The sequence below is a fragment of the Leucoraja erinacea genome, chromosome 21 (genome assembly GCF_028641065.1).
Source record: "Leucoraja erinacea ecotype New England chromosome 21, Leri_hhj_1, whole genome shotgun sequence".
Classification (NCBI taxonomy): Eukaryota; Metazoa; Chordata; class Chondrichthyes; order Rajiformes; family Rajidae; genus Leucoraja; species Leucoraja erinaceus.
In genome coordinates this window covers 31,207,212-31,220,654 of record NC_073397.1, presented here as the reverse complement: position 1 = coordinate 31,220,654, position 13,443 = coordinate 31,207,212, and the positions used below count along the sequence as shown (strand labels likewise).

Here is a 13,443-nt window from a genome sequence, read left to right as displayed (position 1 = left end):
CAACCACTCAATTTAAGTTGCTTCACAGTGTAGAATAATCACAATGATTATAATCTAAGAGATGTCAGAAATAGCATTAAAGTGGTTTCAAGTTTTTAGAAAAAATAATCATTTCCCATCTCTCTTGCCTGCCTAAACTAACTTTGATTTTCTAAGGGTAAAATACTACAATGTTGATGGATAAATAAATAAGAAAAAAAATAGACAGCAGATCAAGTTAACCTGAAATGTTATGTTTCTCTCCAGATGCTGTCTGATCTGCTGCGTATTTTCAGCATTTAAAAGAAAACTATCTTACTTCCTGGTTTTCAAATTTAAAGAAAAGTCATAACATCCAATTCTCCATTTATAGTGCAAGCTGGTGGAGAATCAAAGATTTTTATTCAATAACTAGACCAAGTGTCCCGTTCCCCCAACACAATATTTCACCACTCACCCGTTCCCCCAATGCAATATTCCACCACTCACGCATAGCCCCACTGCTCATTTCCCCTTATCCCCCAGCACTCTCCCCCTCCTCTTCACCCTCTCTCTCTCTCTCCCCCTCCCCTCCCACACTCACCTCTCCCTCCCTCCATAACCCCTCTCCCCTCCCAACCCCACTTTGACGTCATTGTGAGGTCGAAGCTGCTGTGTTTATTTTATGTAATTTAGATCCCATTGTGATGTCATGGTGGAACGCTGCTGTGTTTTTGAAAACTGAGTTTTTAAAAATGTAAATGAGATCCCATTGTGATGTCATTGTGGGGTGGAATCTGCTGATGGGCAGTTTATGTAAATTAGATCCCATTGTGATGTCATGCGCTGCTATCTGCCAATACAGATGAAAGATTTTTGTCAAAGAGGAGTTTTGTAAAGTTTAAAATCTGAATAACTTGTAAAATATACCATCAATCTGAACAAAACTTGATACAACACACCACAGGACAATGGTGAGAAAATTGTAGCGCTATCGTGTACCGTTTTGGCGTAATTTCAGGAGCACATAGACAGACAGAATCACACACATATATATATATATTACTCCAGCAGGTTTAGTCTATATTTGGTATCTTTGTTATAAACCAGCATCTGCAGCTCCATTTTATTACATAAAGGTTTTTTATTCAGTCCAAATTTTGTCCAAAATAACAAAGAATAATATTGGTGCAACCTGTGAACCGTAACATGTTTTTGTACTTCAAAGCAATGAGGCTGGTGAGTAATGTTCCTCAGGAAAATGCAACCATGTGAAACCTTAGTGTGGTTAGAGTTGTGATCTGCCACAAACTCCAATAACATTATGAATCGCTTCCCTGGAAGATACAGAATGTTTCTTACAACCCACGGTCCTACTCTCAACATAAGGTTATGGCTGAAACAAGGAACTGCAGATGCTGGTTTACAAAAAAAAAGAAGACAAAGTGCTGGAGTAACTCAGTACGTCAGGCAGAATCTCTGGAGAACATGGATATGTGACGTTTCGGGTCCTTTCTGCAGACTGATTGTGGTGGTGGGGGGAGATAAAACAGGAGAGAGGAGGGGCAGGACACAGTCAAGCAAGTGCTAGGTGGATGCAGAACAGGGGGTGGAGCGATTATTTGATAGGCAGGATGCCAATGGGAAGTAGAGTCTACGAGTGATAGGAAACAGTCTCTACTTTTAACTGCCTCCCAAATTGTGTGAAACTATGGATCCACAAGGAACTGCAGATGCTGGAATCTTAATCAAAAACCAAAGTGCATTTGGAACAAGAGGCAGCAGAGTACAGGGAATGTACAGACAACATTTTTTTTAAAACAATAACCAATTTACAGAACTCGTACCCATTTTATCTACTGGATTTAAATTAGCTAATTTCAAGGATATTCCATGATCCCACTACCCGATCTTAGTTTAGAGATACAGCGCGGAAACAGGCCCTTTGGCCCACCGAGTCCCCACCGACCAGTGAACCCTGCACACTAGCAACATCCAAGTTAAGTCAAGTTTATTCGTCACATACACATAGAAGATGTGCAGTAAATCCTACATACACTAGAGACAATTTACACTTATACCAAGCTGATTAACCCACAGACCTGGACGTCTCTGGAGGTGGAAGGATACAGAAAATGTCAGAGAATGTACAAACTTGGTACAGGCAACAACCGAAGTTGGGATCGAACCTGGGTCTGTGGCACTGCAAGTGTTGTAAAGCAGCAATTTTATCGCTGCACTATTTGTATGAAGTATTTATCCAGCGATAATTGTTGCTGCAAAGCATTCAATTTCCAACAACTTTGTTATTCTCTTAATCTCTTTCCTCACTTGAACAAAAACTCCCAACTACAGAAAATACTTTTAACATACATGCAATCAAATCTTTGATAATGAATTGGCTATATTATTTCATCCATCTTATCTCATTGGTAACCTCCAGGTCCCTCAGATCGGCCGACTTGGGGTTGCTGAATATCCCGCGGTCTAGGCATAAGCTCAGGGGCGACCGCGCCTTTGCGGTTGCAGCTCCTAGACTGTGGAACAGCATCCCCCTTCCCATCAGAACTTCCCCCTCCATCGACTCCTTTAAGTCAAGACTAAAATCTTATCTATACTCCCAAGCCTTTCCTGACGTCCACTGAGCGAGGGCTATATGTATATATGTATGTAGTTTGTTTGTTTATACTATTCTTATAACAAATGTAAAGCACTTTGGCCAACGAGAGTTGTTTCTTAAATGTGCTATATAAATAAATGTGACTTGACTTGACCATAGCATTCAGAGTGTTTCATGACAAGATTTTCTACCACTGTATCATTACAGCTATTCCACAACATGTGTTCGAAATGCCTTTTAATCCTCATAGAATCCAAAATCTACATTACCTTGACTGCGCCCTGATAATTTTCTTGCACTGGTATGTCCACACATGCCAGAAATTCAAGGCATTTGGAAGTGGATGTTACTTATAGTTTTAGGGAAAGTATTTATACAATCTAAAGCTTTAGAGTGGTCTTTGCTCCTTTTTAACATTGTTTTTTTATATATTTAATCAGGTGGATTGTTATGGGAGTGATCACAAGATATAAGAGTGAAATTGGTCCATTCGGCTCATTGAGACTGCAAGGGTAATTACCTCCAATGGAGCAAATATTGTAAGCGAGATCAGAGTTTTGATGCACTTCCTAATTTCCATGTAGCAGAGAAACACGTGTACATTCAGCACAGGTTACAACAATCCACCAAAAGCATAAAGATAAATCAGACAAAAAATGCAGGATTTGAGGCAATGTTTAAGTCTGTGCATTTATGTGTATGTTTATGTGTGCACTGTATCTAAGGGCAGCACGGTGGTGCAGCAATAGAGTAGCTGCCTTACAGAGCCAGACAGCTGGGTTTGATCCTGACTACACTCGGAAATTGTCTGTACGGAGTTTGTACGTTCTCCCTGTGACCGCGTGGATTTTCCCTGAGTGCTCCGTTTCCTTTCCATGCTCCAAAGACATACAGGTTTGTAGGTTAATTTGGTTTCGGTAAAAATGGTAAATTGTCCCTAGCGTGTAAGATAGTGTTAGTGTAGGCCTCCAGTCCGAAAAACAACCGCCCACCATCATCCTCTGAAGCCAATTGTCTAGGTTGGGGGAGTTAGGGGGAGATCACTGGTCAGCACAGATTGGGGGGGGGGGGGGGGCGAAGGTCCTGGTTCCGCGCTGCATCTCTGAATAAATTAAAAGCTTTAGCAATAAACAGTAATTAAACCAAATTAAATAAACAAATACTAAAGGAGGGTGAATACCCATCTGTTTTTGAATGTGCATGCACTAAGTAACTGTGTTTTTAGTTTACTGCCATTTTTCTCGGATGTAATTTTAGTCATGGCTTTGCATAAGCAGGCTTCCAAAATACAACATCTCAACTCAATGTTCCCCCCTCCAACCACCACAGATTTAAAAATCAGTCTAACCTTTAATAACTGCTTCCAGCAGCACATGCAGCAGGTGAATTCACAGTTTTGACAACTAAATGGCATTGTTGCATCAACTCTACAAAGTATGCAGTGGAAACCTAGCAGAATATGTTGCAAAGTTTAGAATATTTCTTTAAAAAAAAAAATTATAAAATTGAGTCTCATTGTCAGACCTTTCAGTACAGTTAATGTAAAAAAAAAAAACCCAGCAAATCACAGTAAAGGGGCTATTTTAAGATATCTTCAGAGACTTGAGACAGACTGGATAGTTTTAAGGCAGAGAAAACTCAGAATGCAGGAGTAGTTTAGCTGGTCAGGCAGCATGTCAGGATAACATTGATGGCCAATGTTTCTGGTTGGGACCCTTCTTCAGATAGATTACGAGGAGGGGTGAGAGAAATCTGGAAGTGAGGAAGGGCAGGACAAAGCCTGCCAGGTATTAGGCAGACACAGATGAGGGGGGGTTATTTGATAGGCAGATGGTTGGACAAGCCACAGATGAAAAAACATGACGTGTGAGACAAAAGGATTGAAGACTTGCAAATTGTGTAGCTGAAGGAAGGAATGTACGTGGAAGGAGAGAATTAGATGCAAGTCCATGCGGGGCACAGAGAAGAGGCGAGTTCTATGGGGGGAGGGTTTGTCGTTACTTAAAATTGGAGAATTCAACTTCCAATTGGAGTTTTAAGGCAGATTCATATTGTTCCAACAATTTGGTAAAATGTTTCCACCAAAATGTTCATACAGTGGTACCTGCTTAGTAGGATCAACTCTACAACTGTATTGTGCTTTCTTAAATTAACTACTGACTCAATGGTAATGTTGAATGAACATGCAATTTTTTTTTTGGTGTATAAAACTTATATTCAAATTATACAATCTATTCCACAGTAATACGTCAGCTTACACTGAACCTGAAATACAGCTCCAAAAGCAGAATGTACCCAATAAAACATCACATATGCGAGGTAGACACAAAATGCTAGAGTGACTTAGCGGGTGAGGCAGCATCTCTGGAGAGAAGGAATGGGTGACATTTCAGGTCAAGGCCCAACTTCAGTCTACCTTTGATTTTACCAGCATCTGCAGTTCTTTCTTACACATTACTATCAAATATGTGACTATCTTGGTAGAGAATATGTAAAACAGAAGAGCACAGTTGGCTTTTAAAATCTAATGTTAAACTGATTTTTTAATGGATTTCTAAAACAAGAAACCTGTGCTTCATACCACATTGAACCGATAGTTTTGGTCACTTCAAATCAATCCACAGTCTACTATGCTGTAGCTTAAACTCTATGGATAGATAAATGCAACTGACATCATTTTATTCAGCAAAAAATATTCAGTACTTAAATTGCCAGATATGCACAAGCCTTGCCTCTCAATTCAAAGTAATGTAAATAAATTCAGCGGGACAGGCAGCATCTCTGGATAGAAGGAATGGGTGACGTTTCGGGTTGAGACCCTTCATCAGGTTATGTCAGGGGAGAGGTAGATACAGTGATAAGGAAGTGTAAGGTGTGAAAATGAGATAAAGGGGATGGAGATCAAGGAAAATTATTGTTAAAATCATTGTTAGCTAGAACAAGGTAACAACAAACCAAACAAATAAAATGTAAACGAGGAACATCAGACTATTCGGAGAACTGGGAAGAGGGAGAGATGGAGAGAGAGGGAAGGTAAACATCTTTGAAATTATCATACTTCAACCATTTCAGGTAAATCGCATAAAGTGTTAGTCATCGCTGTGTGCTTGCTGGCACACGTTGCCACCTCAATATATAGATGAAAGTAAAATTCACATTCCCAATTTCATTTCTTAACCCTGTAATTATTGTTACCCTCTGGCACAATTAATCATCTATGAACTCAAGTGATGGTATTGGTCCCCACACCTTTAAAGTGGTAAATTAACCTCAGGACAACATGAAGTGCTTAACAATCAATAAAACACCTGTAGAGTTTTGTCCGTACTATAATCTAGGAAACAGCAATTAACACCCTGAAACAAACAGTCAGATCCTCAGTTTTAGAGTTTGATAGGGAGACAAAATTGAGTTTTGGCTGCTGCACATTCAGGTTTTTTTTGCCACGTGGTGCCACAGTATTTTTAAATCCTGGAAGCCACAAATGGCATCTTGGTTCAATGTCGTATTCAAATGACAGAGGCATTATCACTGGAGAATGGTCCCAGCTGTTATCAGGCAACTGAACCATTCTACCACCAACTAACGAGCTACTATCTACCTCATTGGAGATCCTTGGATTATCTTTGATCGGACTTTACCTTGCACTCAACATTATTCACGTTATTCTCTTCATCCTGTATCTGTACACTGTGAATGGCCGGATTGTAATCATGTACTATATTTCCGTTGACTGGGTATCACACAACACGTAACAATAAACTAAGCCAAACTGATTTTGTCCAGAAGAGAGTTAAGCAGAGGGAAGGGCAAAAGACTGAACGTGAGAGGTTTGAAATTGAATATAGAAAGCAAGAGTGTGAAGAGGATGTGGTTGTGAGGGTATGTGGAGAATATCATGTTTCTGAATTCACTCTTTTTAACAACTCGTTTTTAGAATAATTGAATTCACTACAACTTACCAAGCTTTAAATTTGAGGAGAAAGGCGGCAATGATTCATTTGATGTTGCAGGGCGTATACTTTTTGTTGGAATTTCCTGAACGTTCGAGAGGCTGTTTTTTACTGAACAATCATAAACACAATGCCAAGAACTCGATGTCCCAGGGGCACTTGTTTGCTTTAATTTCTCACTCTTTGGAAAGAACGCAGAAATCTTACTTTGTGTCGAAACAGATCCTTCACCTACTTAAAATAAAATCGCATACTTAAATTAAATATTAACAAATGGAGAAAAGGTATCACTGTACATGTAAATATAGCAATGTCCCAATCATCAAATAATTAAACATACATCCTCTCTTATTTAACTACTTTGTTTGTTTACATAGATAGACAATTGGCGTCAGAGGATGATGGTGGGCAGTTGCTTATCGGACTGGAGGCCTACGGCTAGTGGTGTGCCTCAGGGATCGGTGCTCAGCCCATTGCTGTTTGTGGTGTATATCAAACATTTTTATTGAGAATGTACAAAGCATGACTAGTTTGTTTGCAGATGATCATATGTGGGGAAGAGATAGGGAGAATGCACACTCCTTTTCCCAGAATAGGGGAATCATGAACCAGAGGCCATAGGCTTCAGATTAGAGGGGACAGATTTAATAGGAACACGAGGGGAAACATTTTCGGGCAGTGGGTACATGGAACAAGCTGCCAGAGGTTGATAAGGCAGATATTATAGCAGCATTGAAAAGACATTTGAACAGGTATATGGATAAGAATATGGTCCTTATGTAATATGGTTGTATGGATGTATTCAAGAGAGTTAGATATAGCTCTGAGGGATAATGGAATCAAGGGATATGCAGAGAAAGACGGAACAAGGTACTGATTTTGGATGATCAGTCATGATCATATTGAATGGCAGTGCTGGCTCAAAGGGCCGAATGGCCTACTCCTGCACTTATTTTCTATGTTTCTATGGCTATATCATATGGTATGATATGGTCCAAATGTGGCAGATGGGATTAGTGTAGTTACAGTATCTTGGTCAGTATGAGCCGAAGGGCCTGTTGCAGTGCAGTATGACTGTGTGACCTACATAGATAAATAGAAAATAGGTGCAGGAAGAGGCCATTCAGCCCTTTGAGCCAGCACCGCCATTCAATGTGATCATGGCTGATAATCCACAATCAGTACCCCACTCCTGCCTTCCCCCCATAACCCTTGATTCCGCTAGCCCTAAGAGCTCTATCTAACTCTCTTTTGAATGCATTCAGTGAATCGGCGTCCACTGCCTTCTAAGGCAGAGAATTCCACAAATTCACAACTCTGGGTGAAAACGTTCTTCCTCATCTCAGTTCTAAATGGCCTACCCTTTATTCTTAAAGTGTGGCCCCAGGTTCTAGACTCCCCCAACATCAGGAACATGTTTCCTGCTTCTAACGTATCTAATCCCTTAATAATTATATGTTTCTATAAGATCGCCTCTCATCCATCTAAATTCCAGTGAATCGAAGCCCAGTCGTTCCATTCTTTCATTGTTTGACAGTCCCGCCATCCTAGGAATTAACCTTGTTAATCTACACTACACTCCCTCAATAGCAAGAATGTCCTTCCTCAAATTAGGAGGCCAAAACTGCACACAATACTCCAAGTGTGGTCTCACCAGGGCCCTGTAAAACAGTAGAAGGACCTCTTTGCTCCAACTCAGTTGGTATTTATAATAAATATATAATCTACCTACATTAGAAGGAGTGTATATTATGGAGCAAAGTATTCTTCTTAAATGTTGAAATTACTTGAATATTTATACAGTTCAGTGTCACTGATTTGAAATTTAAAAATTAACTCGCTATAGAAATAGGACTTCTCTACTTCAAGACATCAAACAAACTGAACTAATTGAAACATAAAAAAACATACTAATATGTACAGAATACGCAATATTATTGACAAAGGTTACAGTACACTACATATCCGGGATTTCTTACCATTCTCACTATTACTGGCAATCTCATTTTTTGTCACAAGTGCATGTTTAGGGGGCTCCTGTTGATTCTTGTTCAGACTTTCCCCTTGTCCATCAGGCTGCGGCTCCTTCTCAATCGACTGCTTGCAGTCCATTCCCGTTAGGTCCTTGCACATCTGATTAAAATGTATCTTATGATGTGTTCTAACAAACATATAAAACCCTGTGAACGTATAATTAGTAAAAATTGCAAGTCAGCATTTCATTTTTATTGTTTTATGAGTTTGACATGAAAATGCTTCCAACACTACATGACGATTCGCCCAAAGCAGAGCTGCAAATTCTAGATGGTCTGAATTGCCCGCACCCACTTGTTTGTGGATTTTGGTTGCTTAAGCAAAGTTTCCCAGTAGGGTGTCCTTGATCCATAGGGTGTCCATAATCACATTGAATGCCAGCATATGCTCGAGGTCTACCCTTGCTCCTACGTGTTGGGTAGGAAGGAACTGAAGATGCTGGTTTACGTACAATATAGACACAGAATGCTGGAGTAACTCAGGAACAGGTGACATTTGGGTTGAGACTCTTCTTCAGACTGAGAAAAGGGTCTCAGTTTGTTGAAGGGTCTCGATCCTAAACGGCACCTTTTCTTTTTCTCCAGAGATGCTGCCTGACCGGTCCTACTTATTGTGTTCTTTTCCTCATCTAAATGCAATCTCTGGGCCTGGTGTTCAATGGACATGGATACATTCCACTTCTAAACTCAATGAACTCAGGCCCATCATCTTGACCACCACTTCCAATGAATTTTCCTGCAGGCAATGGATCTTTACTGTTAAAGTACTAAAGGGAAAAGGACTGAAGTGGAAGAAATGCAGGATATTGTCCATTGGAAGTATTGTAAGTCAACAATTGCTCAGAATGTGCTCAAAACAGCAAGTCATGATTTCTTCAAACCTATTTGGGCAAACTATTCACAGAACTCCAAAAGGGATCTCACAGGGTTTGAGGGTAACACGATGGCGCAGAGGTAGAGCTGCTGCCTTACAGCGTCAGAGACCCAGGTTCTATACTGGCTACGGGTGCTGTCTGCATGGAGTTAGTACATTCTTCCTGAGACCGCATGGATTTCTATGGGTTCTCTGGTTTCCTCACACATTCCAAAGACATGCAGGTTTGTAGGTTTATTGGCTACTGTAAACTCTCCCTGGTATGTAGGATGCAAAACTGGAATAACATAGAATTAGTGTATGGGTGATCGATGGTCGGCGTGGAACCAGTGGGCCGAAGGGTTTGCTTCCACGCTTCAAGAGTTCAAAGTCTTTCCTTTGAACATCACAGAGGACACTATCAAGGTGTCCTATTTTAGGCCAACATCTCTAAACTAAACCAAGATCAAATACAATGAAGCTCATATAAGCACACTCATCTCGGCTATTTGCCAAAAAAAAATTATGTGGAGATGAAGAACACGCCATGGTTTCAAAAATAAGCCCCATTTTTTAATGAAATTGAACTAGGCGGATATGTATTAAACTGATTTGTAATCTGGTTTAAGGGGGAACATGTGATCAACATTAAATTAAAAAATTATGTAGACACTGGAAACTTGAAATAACCAGAAAATGCTCAGCAGTTCAGGCAGCATCCGTGGATTTAGCACGATTCCACAGAAACAACTGTCACAACTTCTTTCCAAATCACAATTTAAGCAATAATGTAATATTGACAGTGTGGCCAGTGTTTGGTTAAATTGTTTTGCAATATTTGGTGAATTTAGCCACTTTCAGAAGGGCACTGTTAATATCTTGAAAGATCAACAATATAAATGTTGAATTGGAAACTTACTGACCAGATAAAACCTTACTGTTGTTAGTAAGCAATTACTGTAGAATTCAGCATGAATAATTACTAGAGGCACAAGAAACTGGGGGTACTGCAATCTTGAGCAAACAGCTGGACAGGCGGCATCTGTGGAGGGAAAGGAACACTCTTGGTTGCAGAAGGGTCCCGACCCTGCAAAGAACTGTTCATTTCCCTCCACAGATGCTGCCTGGCTTGCTGAGTTCCTCCAGCAGTTGTTTTTTTGCTAAACTAAATATTAGTTACTTACTTCTTAGCAAATGAAAGTCCTCAGATTTTTCTGTAAATAGGGCTGCTATTTCAGACACCATGTTTTCATAGTTATCGGTCCTTTTATACGTCTGAAGTATTGTTGAGAATGTGCTGTATTTACAAGGTCCTAAAGCTTTCTTAGCATCGTTAACATAAGCAGCAAGTAATTGCTGTTTTTTCTGTTCTGCTGTGGTCGCTGATGTTTTTGAAGATCCATCTGAAAAACTGGTTGGTTCGTGATTATAGATTTCACCTGAATTCAAAGGAGACAACAGCCTACATTATACAAAAGTTTAATAAAATTTAAAATCCATTTAGATAAAATAATTTGTTGAAAATCTCATGTATTTTTTTTGATTTAGCAAGGACAATAGACAATAGGTGCAGTAGGCCATTCGGCCCTTCGACCTATTTAATGTGATCATGGCTGATCATTCACAATCAGTACCCCGTCCCTACCTTCTCCCCATATCCCCTGACTCTGCTATCTTTAAGAGCCCTATCTAGATCTCTCTTGAAAGTATCCAGAGAACTGGCCTCCACCGCCCTCTGAGGTAGAGAATTCCACAGACTCACAACTCTCTGTGTGAAAAAGTGTTTCCTCATCTCTGTTCTAAATGGCTTACTCCTTATTCTTAAACTGTGGCCCCTGGTTCTGGACATTAATATAAATATTTCTATCACGTTTTCTTACAGGATTTTAAAGTTTAATTACGATGCAAAACACAGACTGTAATATTGAACATATTAAAAATAGACATATGAATCAGTGACCTATGTATATTTAAATTTCCAAAATATTGTACATTTTTCCAAATAGGATCATTGATAATATTGGACTAAGAATCAACAACTTTGACTAAACCTATGGAGAACACAAAATAGGAAAACTAGTTAGCAATATAATTTTTAATATACTTCAAAATCCAACCTAAGTAATCACAATAAATTCACTTACCTTTGCTAACAGGTCCATTGGTTAAGTGTTGTCCCCCTTTGTTAAGGTGTGTGCATGCATTTAGCTGTTGAGATGAGGTTGTGCGTTTATTCACATCAGATAATGCAGGCTCAAATTTCCACTCACTTTCACTGCCTAGATTTTTAATAAACATATGAATTACAATTATCCCTTTTCAAGCACATAGGCAGTAATCTGCAGCTCTTAATTCACTCTAGCTAAAAATAATTTTGTATTCAAAGCCAATCGTGAAACTCTAGTTAGAATTCATGGACAGTAACTAATTCTTGGAAAAAGACAAAGTGCTGGGAATTACTCAGCATGTTTGGAAACATCTCTGGAGAACATGGATATTTCGGGTCATTCAGGATGACTGCGGGGGGGGGGGGGGGGGGGGGGGGGGGGGAGGTGGGGAGCAGGGAGAAAACTGGAAGAGAGGGGAGGCAGGACAGAACCTGCCAAATGATGGATGGATACAGCTATAGGGAACTTTTTGATAAGACAAAGGGCTGAGATGAAATGACAAAGGTGTGAGAAGGATGGAAGAGGAGCGAATTGTGAAGCCAGTGGATGGAATATGGGTGAAAAAGGGTCTGGACCCGAAACGTCACCTTTGGAACCCATGTTCTCCATAGATGCAGCCCGACCCAGCATTTTGTGTCTTTTCTTTGTAAACCAGCATCAGCAGTTCCCTGCACCTAACTAAGACATGGAATTCTGCATGTTTTAATTCCCTTTCGCAATGATATAGAGCTTTGCAGCTTCATTTCCTGGTGAATTATTACTGGAAATTGACTTGGATCCTAATTCAGACAGACAAATCATTGTGGTGTGTATTTTTTACAATGCAGCGTATTGAAAACACCCACGCACGATGACCATTGCTTCTGTAGACTGGGAAATTATTTCATGGTTTTGAATAAGCCTGCCAATGTTTACTACGGTGCTTACTTTAACAGCTCCAGACCAGTGAGTGTTTCTTTGTAGAGTAAGAGGATCAGCCAAGCTTGACAATAGACAATAGGTGCAGGAGTAGGCCATTTGGCGTTTCGAACCAGCACTGCCATTCACTGTGATCATGGCTGATCATCCACAATCAGTACCCCGTTCCTGCCTTCTCCCCATATCCGCTGACTCCGCTACCTTTAAGAGCCCTATCGAGCTCTCTCTTGAAAGTATCCCGAGAACCAGTCTCCACCACCCTCTGAGGCAGAGAATTCCACAGACTCATAACTCTCTGTGTGAAAAAGTGTTTCCTCTACTCCGTTCTAAATGGCTTACCCCTTATTCTTAAACAGTGGCCCCTGGTTCTGGACTCCCCCATTATCGGGAACATGTTTCCTGCCTCTAGCGCGTCCAAACCCGTAATAATCTTGTATGTTTCAATAAGATCCCCTCTCATCTTTCTAAACTCCAGAGAATACAAGCCCAGCTGCTCCATTCTCAGCATATGACAGTCCCTCCACCCCAGGAATTAACCTTGTAAACCTACGCTGCATTCCCTTAATACCAATAATGTTCTTCTTCAAATTAGGGGACCAAAACTGCACATAATACACCAGGTGTGGTCTCACTAGGGCCCTATACAACTTCAGAGGGACCTCGTTGTTCCTATACTCAACTCCTCTTGAAATGAAGGCCAACATGCCATTCGCTTTCTTCATTACTGTACCTGCATGCTTACTTTCATTGTCTGATGAACAAGGACCGTCAATCCCATTGTACTTCCCCTTTTCCCAACGACACCATTTAGATAATAATTTGCCTTCCTGTTTTTGCTACCAAAGTGGATAACCTCACATTCATCCACGTTAAACTGCATCTGCCCACTCACCCAACCTATCCAAGTCACCTTGCATTCTCATAGAATCCTCCTCACAGT

At 40.3% G+C, this 13,443-nt stretch overlaps 1 protein-coding gene across 4 annotated transcripts in view; it reads right to left on the bottom strand.

Moving 5' to 3' along the window:
* The window catches only part of rtel1 (regulator of telomere elongation helicase 1), a 78,021-nt gene that overhangs the window by 330 nt on the left and 64,248 nt on the right, over positions 1-13,443 (bottom strand). For 2 of the 4 annotated variants that reach the window (XM_055652514.1, XM_055652518.1), the window contains 5 exons: positions 11,562-11,696; positions 10,602-10,856; positions 8,511-8,711; positions 6,541-6,765; positions 3,927-4,027 (listed from right to left, as the gene is read on the bottom strand). In XM_055652514.1, the coding sequence (XP_055508489.1) occupies positions 3,927-4,027; positions 6,541-6,765; positions 8,511-8,711; positions 10,602-10,856; positions 11,562-11,696 (917 nt within the window). The remainder of the gene's footprint in view (positions 1-3,926; positions 4,028-6,540; positions 6,766-8,510; positions 8,712-10,601; positions 10,857-11,561; positions 11,697-13,443) is intronic. The other 2 variants (XM_055652516.1, XM_055652517.1) reach the window with 2 other exon arrangements.